General features: G+C 48.1%; 1 protein-coding gene across 5 annotated transcripts in view; it reads left to right on the top strand.

Moving 5' to 3' along the window:
• Nucleotides 1-700: 700 nt before the first annotated feature.
• Slc6a17 (solute carrier family 6 (neurotransmitter transporter), member 17) overlaps nucleotides 701-20,507 on the top strand; it is a 50,471-nt gene continuing 30,664 nt past the window's right edge. For 2 of the 5 annotated variants that reach the window (NM_172271.2, NM_001293689.1), the window contains exons 1-2: nucleotides 701-1,113; nucleotides 17,979-18,351. In NM_172271.2, coding sequence (NP_758475.1) covers nucleotides 18,066-18,351 — 286 coding nt within the window. In that variant the 5' untranslated portion in view covers nucleotides 701-1,113; nucleotides 17,979-18,065. Of the gene's footprint in view, nucleotides 1,114-1,353; nucleotides 1,459-1,624; nucleotides 1,713-17,978; nucleotides 18,352-20,507 lie in introns of those variants that run through there. The other 3 variants (XM_006501407.3, XM_006501406.3, NR_121629.1) reach the window with 3 other exon arrangements.

The following is a 20,507-nucleotide window of genomic DNA, read 5'->3' as shown; positions in this document are numbered from 1 at the left end:
TACCAAAGGTCCTCTAGAGCAGAGACAATTATTTCAGACTCCCGAACAGCACTTCTAGCCAGACAGGCCCTGTCACTTTTTGTCATTCGCCAGCTGTTTCTGCTCAGGCAACCACTTGTATGCACATAGTCTACACTTTTGCATTCACCCTGAGCAAATAAATACATTCCCTCCACAATGGCTGCCTTTCCTCATTTTGTCTACGTATCCCTTGGGGCCAGCATCCTTCAACACCTGTTTGGTACCCAGTCACAATTTCCCTCTCTCTTACTGCCCTCACTAGACTCATCTGTCAGGTTTTTGAGTTGTGTAGAGGTTGGCCTTGTGGGGTGATAGGATGGAAGAATGCCAGGGGGAAGGGGCAGCCAAAGGTGGGAATCGAGGCACCATCCACGTAGAGATGGAAAGAATAACCACTGAGTGGGACTGGAATCCTGAGAGGGTCAAAAGAAGGTGAGTCTGTAATGACAGGTGAGGTCCTCGGCTCAGGAGGCCTTTGGCCATGGCAGTTTATTTTCCTGAGAGCAGATGCCTAAAGAGAGCCTTCGGATCTCAAGAGGCTTCTTTCGGCAACCCCTCTCCTGCTCCCTACCCACCACTCTGTTTGGGTCCGCCATCAGAGCCTCGCACGCAGCCGGGGAGCCTCGCATTGACGCGGGCCCGCGCGTGAGTCAAGCCTGCGTCACGGCGCCCCGCCGCCAGGGTGGCCTTTCGGAAAGCGAGGGAACAGCGCGCGCCGCGCTCCGCCCAGCTCCGTTCCGCTCCGCAGAGCCGACGCGGACCGGGCACGGGGACGACGGCACTCGGCCGGGGCCTTCGCAGCCACGCGCTCCCTCCGCGGCGGGATCTGAGCCCCGGGGCGGCTCCCTAGAGCCCCGAGCGAGCGGAGGGCGGGAGCAGGGTTGGGACTCACGGCGACGGAGGGAGCGACAAGCCAGCTGAGTCGCGTGCGCCGGCGCGCGCAGCTCCAGGTCCCCCAGCCCCAGCTGGGGCCTGTCGCTGCCTGACTCCCCTTGCCCTCGGGAAGGACGGTGCACCCACGACCCGTCCGGGACCACGGCCACTCGGCGGAAATCCAGGGGCCGAGTCCGCGCGACGGCCCACGCGGGACAGGTGAGTCGCTGTTTGCTCCCCGAATGGCATCCCTGGGACAGCCACGGCAACTTTGCTTGCGCGGCCCCGCCTCAGCCTGAAAGGCCTGAAAGCGTGCAAGGCGGCGCTTTCTCTGGGTCCACACGACCTGCGCTGGCTCAGGGGCTCCTCCTGCCGCTCCAGCCATCGTTGCCTGGCGACGGAGGCCCGGGGCGGCGACGTTCTGGCGCGTCAAGGGTGCACGGCAGCTCCTGCACAGGTTGGACTTGAGCTTCAGCTTCTGGAGCTCAGGATGCCCCAGAACTCCGGAGGTAACAGGACAGCTGAAGAGGCGAGCACTAATGAAGAGCCAGCGAGGCCAGCTCGGTGGGTCCCTCCGCCTGGAGCGCGCCTAGGGCGCAGCCCCACGGGGAGGCTCCGGCGCTGCTGGAGACCCCAGCCTCAGACACTCGGCCACGGGCCCGTGACCTTGACGGTAACATTGGCTAGAGAAGCAGAACGTTCGCGCCCGAGATTTAATTCCCAGCCCTGGGGCTGCTCCTCAGTGAATTTGGGGCTAGAGTGGAAGAGCCCTTCCTCCCAGGAGGGAAGCACATCTGGGGACCGAAAGGCAGAGACAGGTGATGTGCACTGGGGGCCACAGTCTAGAGGGGCCAGCTGTCTGGAGAGAGGCCTCCGCCACATTTAAACCTGTGCAGACAGGGCTCTGAAGGGATGTTCGCAGTACGTCAGGACTGCTCCCCTAGGGGCGCGGCCGCCTGAGAAGGAAGCCTGATGCTTCATCCTCTTTAAAAGCCCAAACAGCTCTATCTTGTGTTCAAGTTCAATTTTGAGGCTACTCGGACCCAGTAGCAGTCAAGTGGGTTTTATTCTTTGAAAACTTCCCTCCCTCCCTCTCTTCACCCTCCCTCCCTCCTCCTTTCTCTCCCTCTGTCCTTTTCTCTTCCTCCTTAGAAATAGTTTAATGGGACATGTGAATTAGGAAATTTCTACTATGGGAGGCAGTTCAGTTGTGAACAAGAAGCAGGTTGGATTGGGTTGGGTTGAGTGGGGATGAAGAAGAAAGACTGTTATTGCCCTTTTAACAAAAAAACTGCCAGGGACTGAGAAAACCCTGCAATGGCTCCATAAAAAACGGTACCAAAACTTTAGTATCTATTTTGGTGGGCTATGTGGAGCTTAAACATCTTGCACCTCCCGCGGTTCTCACATTATACCATCTAGTAAGTTAGGTCCATCTCTTGGGAGAGAAGGACTTTCAGGTCACACCTGGTTGCCCTTGGCTGTGGACAAGGCCATCAGAGGTTTTAGCTCCTGTGTTCCCTTTTCCTCTAATGGAGCAGCTGTGGCTAAGTAGGTGGTTGAGTCGAATAGAGAATTTCTGCAGCTTAGCCTTTGGTGACTCAGTGCAGGAGGGGAATCGTGCCCACCAGCTCTGATTGGAGTTGGCTTAGCCTGAGTCACACAGAGTCGTGTGTCAGCTGTTTGTGAGTTCCTTGGAGTTCTTTAGCAGGACTCGTGAGCTGGAATGGCCTGAGCTTGCAGGTAGTGTAGGGGTAGCCAAGTCTTCAGAGTAGATCTCAGTCTGCCTGCTGTTAAGGAGGGCCTGTTGAACTCTGTCCCCATGGGGATGGTGAGTACCACCAGGCTGCAGAGGGGTCCCGTGCTTGTGGTCACAGTTTGGCCTAATGTTCCATCATGTGCCAACATGGTGACCTTGAGCAAGCCACTGCATCCTGGAACATCTGTTTTCAAAGTTGTTAAGGAGGATGCTCTTGGTACCATTTTTCTTACTTTGTGGCCAGTGCTAGACATGGCAGGTGCCACCCCGATGTTGGGTTCCCACCTCTTCCCTTATGGATCTCAGCCAGAGATGATCTCCCTCACCTCAGCTATGCTTCTGAGCATGGTGTGCGTGCGTGTGTGTGTGTGTGTGTGTGTGTGTGTGTGTGTGTGTGTGTGTAAGACTCTGTATGACTGAACCCACAACTCAACTTCAAATGGAGCCAACTCCAACTCTCAGGTCTCCTCTGGAAGGGGAAGCTGGAACAAGAAGCAGGCTTGTGTGAGGTGAGCAGTGTGAGCATTTACAATAGCTCCTGGATGACTCCAGCAGAGAGACCTTGACTCACTGGTATTATTTATGACTGTGGCCTGTTCCCAGGCTGGTGTACCTGCTGAGTAGACTTCAGGGGTTCTTTCTCTTTGTTTGGAGATGTCTTGCCATCTCCCTACCTACATGTCTTATCTAGAGCAGAGTTAGAAGCTTCAAAAGAAAGGCTCAGCAGAACTGAGGTTTGCTTTTTCTAGAGGGGAAAGAGGAGAATGGATCTCCCACTTTCTTAAGGGGTTCTGGGCTTCTTGTCCTTCTCTTCTATAAAGTCCCCAATCTAGGGCTGACCTAAGATGAATTCGGTTTAAGAATGAAGAACATGACTGGGAGGTAGTGGCACACACCTTTAATCCCAGCACTTCGGAGACAGAGGCAGATGTCTGTGAGTTTGAGACCAACCTGGTCTACAGAGTGAGTTCTAGGACTGCCAGGGCTACACAGATCATAAGATCCCTAAGGTAGCAAGAAAAGGTCCAGGTTGACCCATGAGACTCCAACTGACTACTGAAAGTGTGTGTGTGTGTGTGTGTGTGTGTGTGTGTGTGTGTGTGTGATTACATTGCATGTTTACTCAGAAGTCAATGCCTTCCGTATTTTGTCTGGAAACATCCAATAGAAACAGAGATGAAAGGATTCCAGAGCAGCAGCAGCCTCCTGCCTGGTGCCCCCACCCCAGACTCTCCTGTTCAGTTTTGCTGCAGTTGGACGAGTCATCATTAATCCCTTAAAACTGCTAAGATAAGCTGCAGAAGAGTTTTCAAAAGAAGGTGGTTGCCCCCCCAACCCCCAAATCCCCAGACAAAGTCTAACTTATCACTAGCTTCCAGGCTATGCTGCAAGAAATCCTGACAGCTGAACATCTGAGAATCAGGGTAGGAAAACAAAACAAAATAAAACAAAACAAAACAAACAGACCTCTGCCAGCGTCCCCAGAGTATTGTCCCAGGCTGCTGGAGGTCAGAAGGAAGCACAACCCTGGATTGTTGGTATATTGTCCTAGAACACAAATGAGGCAGTGCTCTGAGGGAAATGCCTGCTGCCTTCCATTCCATTCCAGTACCTCCCCCTTCTCTCTTCTATACCTGTCCTCTTTTTCTCACATAGTGTTTCATGTAGCCCAGGTTGGCCTCCCACTCACCAAATAGCTGAGAATGACCTTGAATTCCTGACCCCTCTGCTCCCCAGGTGCCAGGATTACAAGTGTACAATAGCACACACATGCTTTTAGGAGGGGAAAATGTAGTTCTGGGCTGCAGCACTCCATGCTGTGGCTGGCACACATAGATAATACCCAGTTTTTATCGAGGCCTCTGTGCTGTGCTAAATGCTCTATTTACAGGCCATCTTACTCAATCTTCCCCGAGATCCCAGGAGATAGATAGCACTATCTGGAGTTTATAGATGAGGATTTTGAGGTTCTGAGAGGTTAACTAATTTGCTCAAGGTCACTCAGATTAGTGAGAGGCAACCCAAGACTTGGCACTTGCTTCTGTCAGACTTCAAGTTGCATGTTCTTAGCCACTGTGTGATATATTCTTAACAACAAGTTCTTAATCCATGTGGCGGACAGTGTAGGTATTTATCAAAATAAGGTTTATTAAAATCTGTGGGCTTTGCTCTTCAAACTAGTGTCCTGAAAGAGAGAGAATTAGATCTCTATCAATGGGAAACTGGTAGAAAATGAGCAGACTCACATTGTCAAGGTTTAAGGAATATGCCATTTGGTTCCAGGCAAGCTAGAATCAAGAAAAAGATGCCAGACTCTCTCTTGGTGCTCCATTGGCTCGCTCCCATCTTTCTCCCCCTGACTTGATCACTCCAGATTTCACTCCCTCAAAGTTTGTCCACTCAGGGCTGGTGCCTGGAGCCAGAAGGGATGAGGCAGAGCAGGTCGGATGCTGCCCTGAGAATCTCTGCATCTGCAGAATCAAGGACAGCAGGAGTGGATGGAGCTCTGGTGTGTCAGGTTTCCCTGCTGGACAGTATGTGCCAGGGATTTGCAGTCTCTGATGAGGCCCAGACCCCGAAGCCAAACTGCTGGTACACCAAGGTTATTTACTGCAGCTGCTGCCAGGGATGCTGCTCGCTTCCTGGTCCATAGAGATTCTCCTCTTCTTAGGCCTCTACCACTTGTGTCCTTGGCTGTTCTGGGAAAAAAAACAGGAGGAAAATAGATTCCTCCTGCCTATATGTCTCTTCTCTGAGAAGTTGCCATTCCCAGAGGAACAGGCTCTTCCTGTCTTAGCCTGCCTCCATCCTCAAACCTCCAGAGAGCTCAAAGGAGACATTCCTGTAAGTAAGGCTAGAGAATTGAAATGTAAGCATTAATGGTCCCCTGCCCAAGTTAACAGAGGCTACCCAGAAACCTCTTCTACCAAGAAACCTTTGCTTCAGAGGCAGCCATTTTGTGGAGACACAATCTGCTGATAATTCTTCTTTTTCCCCCCCTTTTCCACAAGTAATTAAAAAAAGATTGAGATTCATCAATGTGCAAATTCAGTTATTAAAAAACAAACAATTAGGTATTCTCTGTGCACAGAAAACTCCTATGTGAGAACAAAAGCTCAGAGGCAATATGAATTATCACTGAGTTACTAAAATACTATCTCAGAACCAGGTATGTTTTATTAGAGAATGGTTCTGGGTCCAGTGAGTCCTAGGCTGCCTCAGTCTACAACTTGGAGTTGAGGTGTAAAGACCTCTGTAGTTGTGGGACAGGAGTGAAGCCAGAAGAACTCCAGATCTAAGCCCTGGCACTGAGTTCTAGAGCTTACCCACCTGTTCATCTAAAGACAGCAAGTTGCTTCATCCCACCTCATCATTCATATTTACTGACTTAACTAGGACTTCTTATGCCCTACCAATTTGTCATCTGTTCTTTTATTTTCAAATAGAATTCATTGGCCCATACTCCCAAAACTCTGTCAATTGTATTTTTCTCTGAATAAGAGCCCTAGATTTTTGTGGTGCGATTAAAGACTCACAGGAGCTTTAAGCAGAGTAGATTTGGATGTTCACAAAAGATGTGAATGTCACCCAGTAGGTGGTTCCAGCAGGTGGTCCCAGGTGAGAGGTCAGTGAGGACCCAGACCATCTCTTCTGGTGGGATCTAAAGGAAGGAGAGCTCAGATTTCTCTGTTGGGCAGGTTCCCAAAATGACTGGTGGGTGCTGTCCACGGTCCCGCCACACCCAAAAGCTAACTGCATGCTAGTAATTTGTGACTTCCTTACAACAGCTAGGAAGAAGCTGCTTGACCAGGCCTCCATGTGCAGTATTCTATTGGTTTTTGAGAAGGACCCATGGAAGTAAGGAAGCTCTTGACCTCAGGGAGAAGCCTTGGTCCATGAGGTTGTTCTTCTGGACCTGTGGGGTGAATTTGGGTGCACCATTTTGCAAGGCAGCAGGACATACTACAGATCTTCCCAAAGGGTGATTAACAGTACATATAGTCCAGAAACCATGATGTCCAAATATCTTGGAATAGGTTGGGGGTGTCCCAGGGCTGCAAAGCCTCCTTCATTTACCATAATGTTCCAGACCAGTATTAATTTTTCTGTGTACCGTGATTTGTAAAACTTTGGAAAATACTGGCACTCGAGAAAGAGTCTGCACTACACAGCTTGGTAAGATCACAATTAAAAACCTCAGCTCTTGCACTGTTGGCGGGATAACCTTGTACATGACGGTTAGAGTTGCTTTGCCTAGGAATTTTCATCCACCAAATGATGATTGAACTCTCTGTTAGCGGGCGTAGTAGGTGGTCGTTTTAACTTGTTTCCAGTAAGGAATACTAGCTTGCCCAGCTGTCCACCAAGCTGCACAGAGGGCTGTTAGGGAAAGAGATCCAACCCTCCTTGTTCTCAGGAAGGAGACACCATGTGGGGATTGTAATTAAGGGTTTCTGATTACTCTTCCTTCAAGAGCTCTTCAGAACTCTGCTGGGTAACTCAGGTAATTGGACACCATGATCCTTCTATGTCTCTTTGAAACAAGAGAAAATAATGAGTTTAAGAAAATCCAGGTCATACTTGTGTCTTTGTCTATGGCCAGTTGTCTTTGACAGGGGCCATAGAACTCCAAATTTATCTACTATAGGAGGTAAACAATGTAGAGAGTGAAAATTTCTGATTAAAGTGACATTGCTAATAACTTGTATATAGAATATTATATTTAACATCTGTACTTTTTCCTTTAATAAACAAAAATAACTATAATGTAGTACTTTAAATTATAATATGTTATACTTATAAAAAAAAAAAAGAAAATCCAGGTCAGAAGATTTGGACAGATGCTAGGAGACCCATCTGCCACCACCGTGAGCCCCCCGTGGTAGGAAAAGCAGAGAGGAAGACCCGCGGTCATTCACTTTTGTTTTCAAATCTAATTTTAACCTTTTTCTTTCTTAAAATTGGTATACACAGAGGTCTTTTATCTGGGGCCTGGAGTGTCCAACAACCTGGCTCCTCGTGTTCTTTTACCTCATGCAGCAGCCCAGGTTGCCACCATCTTTCACCTGCCCTCCCAGTTTCTCCAGTTGTTGAATTACAGACAGCTATAGATCCATTTGAAAATAACTGTGTCAGATCCTATCTCAGCTTACAAATCTCTGAGACCTTTCTGCTAGCCTCAAGAAAAGTCCAAACCATTTTTTCACATCTGTAGGACTTGCCTGCTTTGGGCATTCTGTCTCCCGGCCTTGATCCATCCCAGCATCCCTTACTCAGGGTGCTCTCGCCATAAACTGTTTTGTTGCTTACATTCACTATGCACCCTGGTCCTGTCTCAGGGCCTTTGTGCTTTCTGGTTCCTCTATCTTCCATACCTTCCCAGGAAATTGAAATGGCTCATTCTCTCTGTGTTTAGCCCCTTTGTTCCCTTATCAGAATGTGTTCTTAACAGATCTCCATCTCATAGCACCCCTCCCCCAACTCCATCCCCTCATATTGTGTTTTATATATCATATATTTCCTGGCCTCCCAGCATGAGAATATAAATACCACAGGGCAGCAACACAATTTCCTCTGTCTTTTGTCGTTCCAGAACAGGGCCCGGCTCACAGTGTATAGTGTATATTGAAAGAAATAAAGAAAAGGAAGGAAAGAGAAAGGAGGGAAACAAAAAGCAATTTTAAATGTACTTTCAGTAGCGCCTCTAATTGACAGGAATCTGGGTTCCATTCTTCCAGTCCAAGAGGTCAGTGGGGAGTTATTTGAGTAATGATCGCTTGCATGTCAGTGCAAGCTTACCATGTCAGTGGGTTTCCTTGGTTTCCATGTCTATTTCAGGTTATACCACAGGTGGATCTATCTATGTTCCTGGTTAAGCCAAATTCCTACATTTTCTTAACTAAAGGAGGCAACCAGTGCTGCCTTACAGGGAGTGGGGGCTCTGTTAACCACAGTCCTTATGCTTTCATACACATGAATTAGGAGTGTTTATCCCCGTCTCTCAGGTCCAGAAGCTGGAATCAAAAAAGGCTACAGATGTTCCCAGAGATTCCCTGCTGGTAGATGGCAGAGCAGGACACATGACTAGGTTTCCTGCTTCTAAACCCCATGTCCTTTCAAGATTGTAGTCAAGCTGGGAGTCAGGCCCTGGAGTCTGACCATGACAGTGCAGATCTAGTGTTTATGCTCACTAGAACACATGAGAAGCAGGATGTAATATGCAATCAATGTCCATTTCAAAATGGCAGCCAGTCTATGGCAGGAGTGACCTACTTCCACTGGCCCAAGATCCAAGTATCTCTAACTCAATGAGACATAGGCAATCCCTGGTAGCCTGCACTTCTTCATTTTAAAATGTGGCTATAAGTGTTACTTCCAGTTCCGATCACGGGGGTGGGGTGGGAGTGGGGATTAAGTAGACAATGGCTAAGTGGTGCTTAGCACCATGGCTCCCACAGAGGTGGATCTCGAGCAGTGTGACAGTTGAGGTTTGGTTTTTTGCTTGTATTGTAATGATAAGTACTGGCCCCCAAGGCCTGGTTGCCCCCAGGGAAGAGAGGAACTGCACGTGGTTCCAAATGGCACTATGTGACTTATCCCGTGATTGCTGAATAAAGATGCCTACAGCCTATACCCGAAGAACTGAGACAGGTGGGGTGTGAGGTTCCCAGAATCAGGGTCTGAAGAGAACTGTGAGGAGGAGAGAGCAGAAGATGCCAAGGGGTAAGAACTTTAAAACATGGCCATGAGGGCTGGCCAATTGGATTTGCTAGTAGCCCAGATGGAATATAACAAGTTATAACTCAGGGTTATGGGGAAGTAGACATAATAACATAGAGGGTAGATATCTGCCCAGCTGTAGTGCTGATTAAGGCTTATTATAAATATAAAGGTTGAGTGTCTTTGATCTGGGAAGTGAATGATCAATCAAACTCAGGGTAAAACCTCAGACTGAGATTAAGTATTTTCTTCAACATATGACCTGTGGGCTGCAGCTGTCACTGCCACACTTGCTATATCTTCAGAAGTCCCCCAGAGGGCAGCTCAGCACCTCGTGCTATCAGGATGACCCCATGCCGTCGGGCACCCAGCCACCCATCTCACATACTGAGCATGCCTTTCCCTCTCATAGGAAATGGTAAAAAGGAACCGAACGGTCTGGTCTGGCTTGCACTGGCCACGCCCACACCCACGTTCTCCGGTGCCAGTTTCTCCCCCTCTGGACCATCTGCCCCTTTTTCTGCTTCTTTTCTCTCTTGACTAAGAAAACAAGATTTTAGCCACACAGAGCACATTTAGCAACTATGACAGGAAGGTGGAGGGCATTGTAGAAGGTACAGTTGACTCCCTGGCCTCATTTGTTGTTGGGAACCACCCCATCCTTAGACCCCTGTAGGCTCTGTGCCCATCCACACACATTTCTGAGATGAAGATGAATCCCATCTGTGAGGTGATGAAGGTGGAGCACAAATGCTGGCTCCTTGGAAAGAGGAAAAAAGACAATGGCTCGCAGTCAGGCTTCTTGGTGTGCTTTAGTCTTTAAACTATCACCCGAGCACATCCCTGGGGCATGGCATGCTCTTGGAAATCAGAATATTGCATCAGAAAGTGGAAAAACTTTTAATCTATAAAACTAAATCAGACTGGAAAAAAATCTGAGGGGAATTCAAAATGTAGGTTCATTTTTTTCATATTGTATTTATCGAGCATGTATTAATAGAAAAACATCAGAATTTGGTCTCGCCAAATAGGAGACCAAAACACAAACCCGACAAGCCTGTGACATGGAATGATCAGAGAAACTCCCCCATTCCCTGTATTTGACTCCTCAAGAAGTTTCTGCGACCCTTTCCCTTCCACTCATGTGGCAGCCAGATGTCGTTGGTAGGTAAGTGATGTTCTTTATTTTACAGATAAACAAGGAACAGAAAACTGGCTCCTAAGTTCTGGGTTCTCCCCACATGCTCAGAGAGCTGCGTTTGATTAGCACCCTAGTGGGGTCTGCAGGCTTCTGGTGGGGCTCGGTGTCTCCCTGGTCAACTCTGTCCGCTTCTTACCCTGCCTCTCTGTTTTAAAGGCAACAGCTGAAATTTAAGCACGGAAAGGAGGTTGTTCTTGGAGGGTGGGTAAGCAAAGGACTTCAGAAAGTCCACGGTTTACCCGTGGAAATTTGTAGAGTAACATTTGTGTGACAGGCAATAGCTGTACAAGGAACAGTGAAGGGTGGATAAAAAGCTAACAGCTTGCTTGGTTTCTGCATTGAAGGAATGTCTTGTTTGGAAAAGGGCTGCGGCATAGGGGCAGCTAGCTGACTATCCCAGGGAGCCAAGGGAGTCTTACGGAGTATGCTGAGAAGAGGAGAGGAAAGGGCCATTAATGTTCACTCAAAGAATTACCAGAGGCGTTACAGAGGTGAAGTCAAGAGATGGACCTAGAAGGCTTCTGGAGGTTGTAGACATGGAAGGGTTTCTGTAGAGGGAGGAATTGAAGGCCAACATTGATGGACATGGAGGAGATCGAATGTTTTGAGAAGGGCTCTGGGTTCTCTTTAAAGGGCAGCAGATCTAGATGACAGTATTTCTAGCAACTGCTTCTGAGGACCACATGTAAGGACCAGCATGATGGTAAAGTTACTCGATGCCAAGACTGATGACATGAATTTGGTCCTGGAGACCCACATGGTGGACAGAGAGAACCAACTCCCACAGGTTGTCCTCAGGGCACACATGCATGCACTCACGCACAACACATACACATAGACACTAACACAAACACACATACATATATAATAATAGTAATTATTATTATTATACATATAATTACACGCACACACACATAGTAAAAGGCCATGAGTAGATTGCTAAGAGAAGTAAGTAGAGAGCTTACCAAAGGTTCCTAAGCAAAGAAAGGGCCTGAGGCAGAGCAGGCTGGTGGAGTCAGGGCAGAGATGCACACACCTGCAAGACTTCATGACATTTGGATGGAGTCAAAGAGGGAGGAATCAGAATGGAGTTGGTGATCCCTGCAGTTGTATTGTGGGAGAGGAAGTCAAAGAAAAGCCACCATCAAACCATGCAGGCTCTATCAGCTTGCCTTGGGTGACTGTCAGAAACATGGAGAAAATAGTTAAAAATAATCAGGAGGACAATTTGTATCTCTAAAAAGAGCCCAACTTGTTTTGAGCTGTGTGGAAGCCCAGAAGCTCTGAGGAAATTAGGAAGACTGCTGGGGTCACAACCACTGGTCACATGGAAATCAGGAAGCCACTAAGCCTTCTCTGAGGGAAAGGGATTTGGCCACATTTTCCTTTTACCAGCAAGCGTTCTTGGACTGGACCTTGGCCTTACCACTTAACAGCTAGAGTTCTCCACGTCTGCTTAGCGTCTGCCTCCGTGTAAAGGTTTTCCTTCAGAATGACTGGGTCACAGGATGCTTTCCAGAGTTATAAACTTTAGGGAACAGAACTGGGCATACCACAGACTGGAAAATGTGTGTGCTGTTGTGTGAATTAGTTGGGCTAATTGCCTGCTTTTCCAAAGATGGCATCTTGTTCACCTGGCTTCCCTGGGGAGTTCATGCCTTAAATGACCTTCCTGAACAAGAGCCACCCCAGATCCAGAGGAGCTGACCCAGCATCCCAGAAGCGACTTTCCTCTGTATTCAGTGGCTTTTGGGTGGAGGCCTCAGTGTGGCCCTGCTCCCAGGGTGAGAACAGCCAGACTCTCTCTATGGCTGATTACCAAGGTGTTGTGTTTGAACATTTGTTGTGAAGCCATTAGAGATCTGGCAGGAGATATTTTTACCTGTCTGCCTCCCAGTCTCACTATATGTTTTTTTTTCCTCCCTTCTCTCCTTTAAAGAAGATTCACAGTTCACTGCTCAGTCCTGCTTTTCTCGCATGAGCTATTCTGAGCTATGAGCTACACGGGTTGCTAAGTGACAAGCTGGCACTAAAGGCTCGCTGTGCACTCAGCCCCTCTGTTTTGTGCTTTAAGTAATTGAGGCATTCTTTTCAGAGTACCATGCAACTTCATCATCTGATGTGCTGCTCTTGAAAGACTTTACAACCTACCCCAACTACTACTACAGGGGGATAACTAGAGTATGCATAGGCTGGCTGTCAACACCTCCTCACTACACTCCAGCAGGATCTCAGCTGACAGAGTGGCAGGACAGACAGACTGCAGAGCCTGCTGCACCCAGTACCTGGGTGGGGCGGATCATGCCTTGCTCACACCAACAGGCAAGAAGGACACTCATTAGACATATGCTGGGAGGTTGCACAGAATCCTCACTCACACACTGGGAAACTGAGATTCAGAGAAGTTAGGCTGCAGGCTGCATACTTGGCTCATGACTGGCCCTGTGGTGTGTAAAGGCAGAGCAGAGAGAGCTTGCCTTCTCAGGATTCTAGTGTCCTGGTGTTTGTCCTAGGCTGTATTAGGGCCATTGACTAAGTAACTGAAAGCTGGCAATTAGCCATAGACTAAGCCAGCACATGGGCTGCAGGCTTAGGCACTGTGTGCACTCTGTGTGTGTGTTATGAGGTTATGAGTGTGTGTGTGTTGGGGGTTGGAGGCTAGGATTAAAAAGCTGGTCCCACCTTACTTTTAAAAGAAACTGCACAGGGCTGCTGAGATAGCTTAGGAGGTAAAGGCCACCACTGCTAAGCCTGATGACTTAAGTGCAATCTCCATCTACTGGAACGAGAGAACCATCTCCCATAAATTGTCCTCTGACTTCCACATTCGCGCGCGTACACACGCACGCACACACACACACACACACACACTAAAAAATTCAAAACACATTAAAGATGAATGTGGCCCATGCTCTGCGCTACCCTTGGCCCGGGTGTTCCCATCTGTAGGCAAAGTGCACACACAGTTAACTGCTTGCTTCCCTGGGTTCCATGGAGTGGAACTCAAATAAGAGCCCGTGATGATGGTGAGGCGTGTTTGTGCAAACCTCTTAGAGTCTGTGGCTTCTGTCCTGCATGACAATTCTCAGTGTTGTGAGGGATACTTTGGAACATATCTGTGACAGGTGAGAGAACAGAGGCCCAGGTAGTTGATACACAGTGATGCTTAGATTTGAACCCACACTCATCATAATCAACACCCCGTACTCTATCACCAGGCAAAAATGTTTAAAAGTGGCTTCAAATGACCACAAAGGCTATATGAGCTATGTTATTACTAACAACAGTGCTTAACTTTTCTAAGTCATGTTGCTGAGCTATTGAATCCCCGCCTGGAGCTGCATGGTGTGTATTTGGCTCTTTGGGGCTCTAGGGTCTGATGAATAAGGTGCTAGTGAGAAGCCTCAGGGGGGCCCAGTTCCTGCTATGAGGACTGAGTGCTTCTGGGCTGGGGCTGTAACTCAGTGGGAGAGTACTTGCCTAATGTTCATAAGGCTCTGGGCTAGATTGCTGGCAACACACACACACACACACACACACACACACACACACACACACACATGCATGCACACACATACAAGGTGGACATTTCTGAGGTGGGTGGAAATGTTTCTCTCAACCACCCACCTCCATTCCCACTTGTAGCTCACTCTGGCTCTTTCTTAGGAGAAAGAGGGAAATCATGTAGACAAATAGAAATGAAGACTTGTACAGTTTAATGTGAGAAGCTGGCTAGTGCTAGACCTTCTGGCTGCAGCTGTTGCCAGCTGGACCCTTCCTTTGTACCTGCATCTGTTCTGGGCACTTCCTTCCAGCCGTTTGCTCTGCTTCCCAGCAGCTTTTTGGGAGAGGGAGCCTGTCATTAAATAGAGCCGTTTTCACCACGAGGAGATGAGCTTTGGGTAACTGGTAGGTCTTGACCAGGAGGACAAATCTAGTATGTGGTCAAGTCCTCCAGGGGTCAGTACTTCATCAGATGCCCATCCAAGTCCTGGATGCCCGGCATGCATTTCAGGTTCTTTCCTCTCTCTGGCCATTTGGACCACATTGCTGTTCCTGAATCACTCAGACAACTTGGGGTGTGTGTGAGTGTGTGTGTGTGTGTGTGTGTGTGAGTGTGTGTGTGTGTGTGTGTGTGTGTGTGTGTGTGAGAGATCTCTGCTAGTGTTCTCTCCTGTCATTTAGGGCTCTGCTCCAGAGTCACCATAGCTACCATGATGCCTTTCCTGACATCCTCCATCCCCAGCAGGAAGACAGGTGGCTCCATTTCTCCCATGCTGCTCCTCTTTGTGGCACACGTCATCCCTGGCCATACTACGTTTGATATTAATTTCTTTAGCATTTGATTGTGTAAAAGAAATGTGAACTACATGAGAGAGTCTGTCTTGCTCACTGAAGTATTGCTGCCCCCAGAACAGATCCTGGTATGCTGCCTTCCTGAAACCCTCTCTCCAGATCAACAGTGTTGATCCTGACTGATTAGTGGGATTCCCTGTTAGGGTGTCAGGAGAACCTGGGTAGGTTGAGCAATTAATTGCCTCTCTTTGAGACTTAGTTTTCTCATACATATATACATACATACTCATGCACACACACACACACACACACACACACACATTAGATGCTGTATTGGGCGTTTATAGGGTCCCTTAAGATTTAATTTTTCAGAATATGGTTCTTTCATCACCTGAAATTAGTCACTGGATGTAGGACTTCCTGGTTGTTGTTACAGCCCAGCACTGCAGTTCACAGGTTGTATCCTGTGCAGCTCAGAGCTTGTATCCTGCAGACATAGTGGTACCAGGGTCCCTGGGCCCCATCCTACAGAGTGCAGGAAACTCTATGAGTAAGTGACATCAGTAGAAAGAAGGTCATGCAGCCCTGGGCGTGGCCCTGTGGCTCCAGGTCATGCGGCTGTGGCTGCCCTCTGCATTTGTGCTTGAGCGTTTCTAGCATAAAGCGGTGGTACTTTTTTTTTTTTTCACATTAGTGACCGGAGCTGCTACTCACTAGGCCTTTATGGAGAAACATGTGCTCTAGTTGGTTAGCAATGAGATGCATTCTGCAGCTGGTGGGGAGTCCCCCTGGTTTTGTCTACTTCAAGCCTGATGATCAGTAAATCAGACCTAAGGCATTGCAAAGTGTTCTGGGAGGTCCTATGTAGAAAAAGTAGCTGGACAAAATTCTAAGCCAAAGCATCTGAGTGGTTGCAATTTCCAGACCCCTCAACCAGTATCCTTGGCTCTGATCTGCAGTAAGAGCCTTCAAGGTGAGCTGCAGGGGATGAGCATGCTCCCAGTCAGGACGAGCATGTGAGTGCTTCCATCTGAGTGGGCTACGGTCAGGGACCTTCTGCATGTCCATACAGGTACTTATCTTGACATCCCAGGTCTAGACACAGGAATTGCCTAACTCCTAGAGTACCCTTCACTTGTGTAGCATGGGTATACACCAGCTGGGAAGAGAGTCCTGAGGGCTACTGAGACCACAGACACACCCTCTAGGGCACCCTCTAGGACACAATGGGCTATTCAGGTAGCCCACTGTGGAGTCCCAACAGAGCTCCCTATTGGAAATCCTGACATCTTTTAGGCAGGGTGACTCTGCCCCAGTTCCTCCAAAGCCTGAGACCCTGATGTGCTTTTCCTGGAATGGAAGGGACATTTGCAAAAGATTCACTGCTGTTCTTGAATAAAAATAGCAGGCTAAGGTCACCTCCTGATGTGGTCCATGGCCCGGCATGGATAGAGCTAGCCAGTCCCACAGGCTAGCGTAAATGGCTTGTCCCCATCAGACAAGTCTCACAGCTTTATCACATGTGTAGCAGGTCTGGGATGGTCAGGCCCTACCTGGAGTTAGCCAGGAAGGCTATATCATCCCCAGAAGAAAGAACACCCCGTGAACACAACGACCTTGTCTGTGCTTTTCAGGGGGCATAGACACATGAGAAGAATAGTAAGCCTGGCTTCCAGAGACAGCTTGTTCCCTTAATAAAGTAATTACAGCGCTGGCTAATTTACATCCCTAGAAAGATGCAGGGCAACGGTAGGCTGGGGTGTGTGTGTTTAATTTTAAATCCTCCAGCCTCTCCTTAATGAGGAGGTGCCTTGAAATATAACAGAACACTGGGAATCGTCAAAGCACTCATTTTCTTGGTGCTCTCTCTCTCTCTCTCTAAAGGAAAGTGTAAAAGACAAATGAGGGATGGCAGCAGAAGGGGAGGGTTCTGCCTCCCCCACCCATGTCGTGCAGACATTATCTGCCATAAAGCTGTCGCTGAAGGATGGAGGAACAGCTCTTGGCTGCAGTGGCCTTCAGATAATGTCAATGCTGAGCAATGACCCAGGATTTGTTGGCACTGAGCAAGCGTTTCTAGGGCTCTGGTGCCAGAATCCGTAGCTGAGCCTGGGCAGCTTTCCTGCCAGGGAATAGGAAAGGGACTCAGAAGCTAGTGTTCAGGAGCCCCATAGTGATCCCTGCAGAACTTCCTGGATCATTAGAAGGCCTAGCAGCCCCCATTTCTATTGAACTCCTAGTGACTCTTTGGCTCATGGATTATGTTTTGAGCAGAAAGAATTTAGGGAAGTCAGACACTGGCTTCCCGTGTGTATTAGTTACTTCCTCGTGGCTGTAACCATAAGCAAGGACTTCTTTTGGTGGTAGGAGCAGCGAGGGGCACTGGCAGCAGGGAGCATGCGTCTGCTTGCTCACATCTGTCTCCCCAGGCTAGGGAGCACAGCAAGGGGAAGCTGACTTGTTTTCTTTCTTTCCTCCTTTTTATTCAGTCTGGGACCTCAGCCCATGGGATGGGATGGCACACACACACACACACACACACACACACACACACACACACACACACACACAGGGTGGACACTCTCCAACCCCCTCTTAAAACACTCAAAGGGGTACTTCACGAAGTGCTTCCTTAATCTAACAAGTTGATAATTGAAATTAACCACCACATCAGGGTCCCGCCAGGTGGCTTTGGCTAACTAGAACACAATAGAGATAGGTGTGAGCCCCAAGCCTGCTCCCTTGGAGGGAGAAGGCTGTGGGCATGTCTAAAGGTCTTGACCACTCTAGGCTCTGCATTGCAAAAGACAGATGTCATGGTAGATGACCTTTATTTAGGTTTGGTATATGGTTTTGTTGGGTCTGCCACAGTAGGTTTCCAGAACCTTCTAGTGATGCCCAGGTAACACCTATGGGAAAACAACATGTGCGCTTACCTTCAGCTCCCCAGTGAGCATCCTAGTGGGAATAAAGGCGAGTTCACTACCTCAGACCCCTCTCAAGTAAGGTATATCTACCAGGGATTTGCTTTGGGTTCTGTCTGTTTCCTTTGGGATCCTTATGTCTGGAATTGTCAGTGAATCATCTGCTGCTCATCTGCTTTCACAGGCTTTTGGATGAGAAAAAGCTGACAGGAACCGAGCCCCACCTTCTCTGTGTGCTGGGGAACAGGGCTACACGGCCCCAGTGGCACCCATGCCGAAGAACAGCAAGGTGACCCAGCGCGAACACAGCAATGAGCATGTCACCGAGTCAGTGGCTGACTTGCTGGCTCTGGAGGAGCCTGTGGACTACAAGCAGAGTGTACTGAACGTGGCCGGCGAGACAGGTGGCAAGCAGAAGGTGGCGGAGGAGGAGCTGGACACAGAGGACCGGCCAGCCTGGAATAGCAAGCTGCAGTACATCCTGGCCCAGATTGGCTTCTCTGTGGGCCTGGGCAACATCTGGAGGTTCCCCTACCTGTGCCAGAAAAATGGAGGAGGTAAGAAGTAACCAGGACAGGATTGATCAAGGAGACCGGGGGAAAAATGGGCTTGGCTAGGGTAGAAAGGGCCATGCTTTTGCTGAGGCAGAACTGGAGTCCTCGGAGGGAGGAGTGTGGGATTCCAGAACAAGACTCAGAGAGTCACACAAGTGGCTCATAGCTATAAAAAAGGCTGGAGGCCATGATACGAATGTGGGTCCTGGACATTGTTAAGTGCACCTCACTAAGAGTTGTGCCAAGAACATAGCCCTGTTAACAACACTATCTGACAGGCCTAGGACCTGGTACAAGCTGCTGAACCTCTCAGGGTTTATTCTGCAAATTGAGCATAAGAGTACTTCCTGCCTACAGGATGGTTGGAAGGATTAAATGAATCTTATATACTATGTTGGTAAAAACAAGTGTTGGCTGTTATTGTCAAACACTTATGAGATACAAAGTACTATTTTAAGCACTTAATGGATGCTGGGCCTACTGCTAGAAACTCCTCCTAGCTGAGCATCCTGAAACAGCCAAAGCAGCAGTTCCACATGGTTCATCCATCAGCTCCTCCCAGCAACCTTGTTTAAGAAAGAAGGCCATTGTCTTTCCTTTATAAAGACTATAGAACTGAGATACAAATTGGTTGGATAATTTTTTCCAGGTCATGTGGCATGAAGGATTAATGCTAGTGACAGGATTTCACCTGGTGGGTCTGAACCTGGCCTGTGCACTTTACACCATACGGATTGGCTGCCTGCAGTGGGGTCTGATGCGGCACCTGAATGCACATTTCTCTTGAACATTATGGCTTGCAATAAAATTACCATCAGTGCTGATAAAGCACCTAAGGTAGGGAGATACTCCTAGGCTCTGTCTCTCCAGAGTGTGGAGGCTCACCAGAATTTTCCAAAGGCAAACTGGTTTGAAACCATGGAAAAATTACAAACAGCAGCAGCAGCAAAACAGTAAACTTGTGTTTTAGGTTTTTTTTTAATTGTGTTAAAATACTCTTATTTAAAAGCAACTTAAGTGAGGAAAGGGTTTATTTGGCTTATATATGTCTAGGTCACAACCAGGGCTGAAACTCAAGCAAGAACTCAAGATACCATGGAGAAACACTGCATGCTTACTCATGGTATAATGCCTAGCTAGCTTTCTTGTATAACCCAGACCACCTTCCCAGGGAATGGTGCTGCCCACAGTAGGCTGGGCTCTCCTCCATCAATTACTAATCAGAGGCCACGCCCAGAGGCCAGTCTGACCTGGGAAATCCCTCAACTGAGACTCCCTTCTCAGATGACTGTAGTCAAGCTGACAGTCAGAGATACAGAAGAAAGCTGAAAGCTGCATTTCCAAACCTGTGCTTAGTGTTCCTGAGAAAGCTGCCAGCAGAGAACTTCATAGCTCCTGAGTTCCCTGCTGTGGGACCACCACACTCCAGCCTGCTGGATGGCTATAGCTTTACAGACATTTTGACTCAGGCTCTTTCTGCCTTCCCCCAAAGAATTCCTAACATTGTAGCCTCTCCCAAACTTTCTGCCCAGTTCAGAGAGGGACACCATCTGGCCTTTATATTGCCTACTTTGTATTGGTCACTTTGTGTTGTTCACTCTGTATTGGTTACTTTGTATTGGTCACTAGAATACTTAACAGAAGAAACTTAAGAGGAAGGATTTAGTTTGACTCAGGGTTTCAGGGGAGGTCTGTCTTCGTGGTGGAGATATGAATGTCTCTGTGCCACAGAAGTGCTTTGGGGAGTGATGGCAGGGTAGACTAAGAAATACAGAATTAGGAACCGGCTGTAACTCTCAAAGGCTCACCCTAGTGACCCAAATCTGCCAGCCAGACCACCTCCTAAGGGTTGTATAGCAGCAGTCTTCTTAGTCTGTCTATTCAAAATAACTCATTTCTTCTTCATGACAACCCTTTATATAGAAGCTGGAAGTGGAGGAATACAAAGTAGCATTTTTTTGTAAATTAAAAATGGGCATATACCAGCAATTTCATACAGTTTTGCCTAATATTTTCATTCTGTGTACATCAGTGATTCCTAACCTTCTTAATGCTGCGACCCTTTAATACAGTACTTCATGTTGTGGTGACTCCCAACTAGAAAATCATTATGTTGCTACCTCATAATTGTAATTTTGCTACTGTTTGAATAATAATGT

Source organism: Mus musculus, chromosome 3 (assembly GCF_000001635.26).
Source record: "Mus musculus strain C57BL/6J chromosome 3, GRCm38.p6 C57BL/6J".
In the NCBI taxonomy this organism is placed as follows: domain Eukaryota; kingdom Metazoa; phylum Chordata; class Mammalia; order Rodentia; family Muridae; genus Mus; species Mus musculus.
This window is presented reverse-complemented; position numbering and strand designations above follow the sequence as displayed.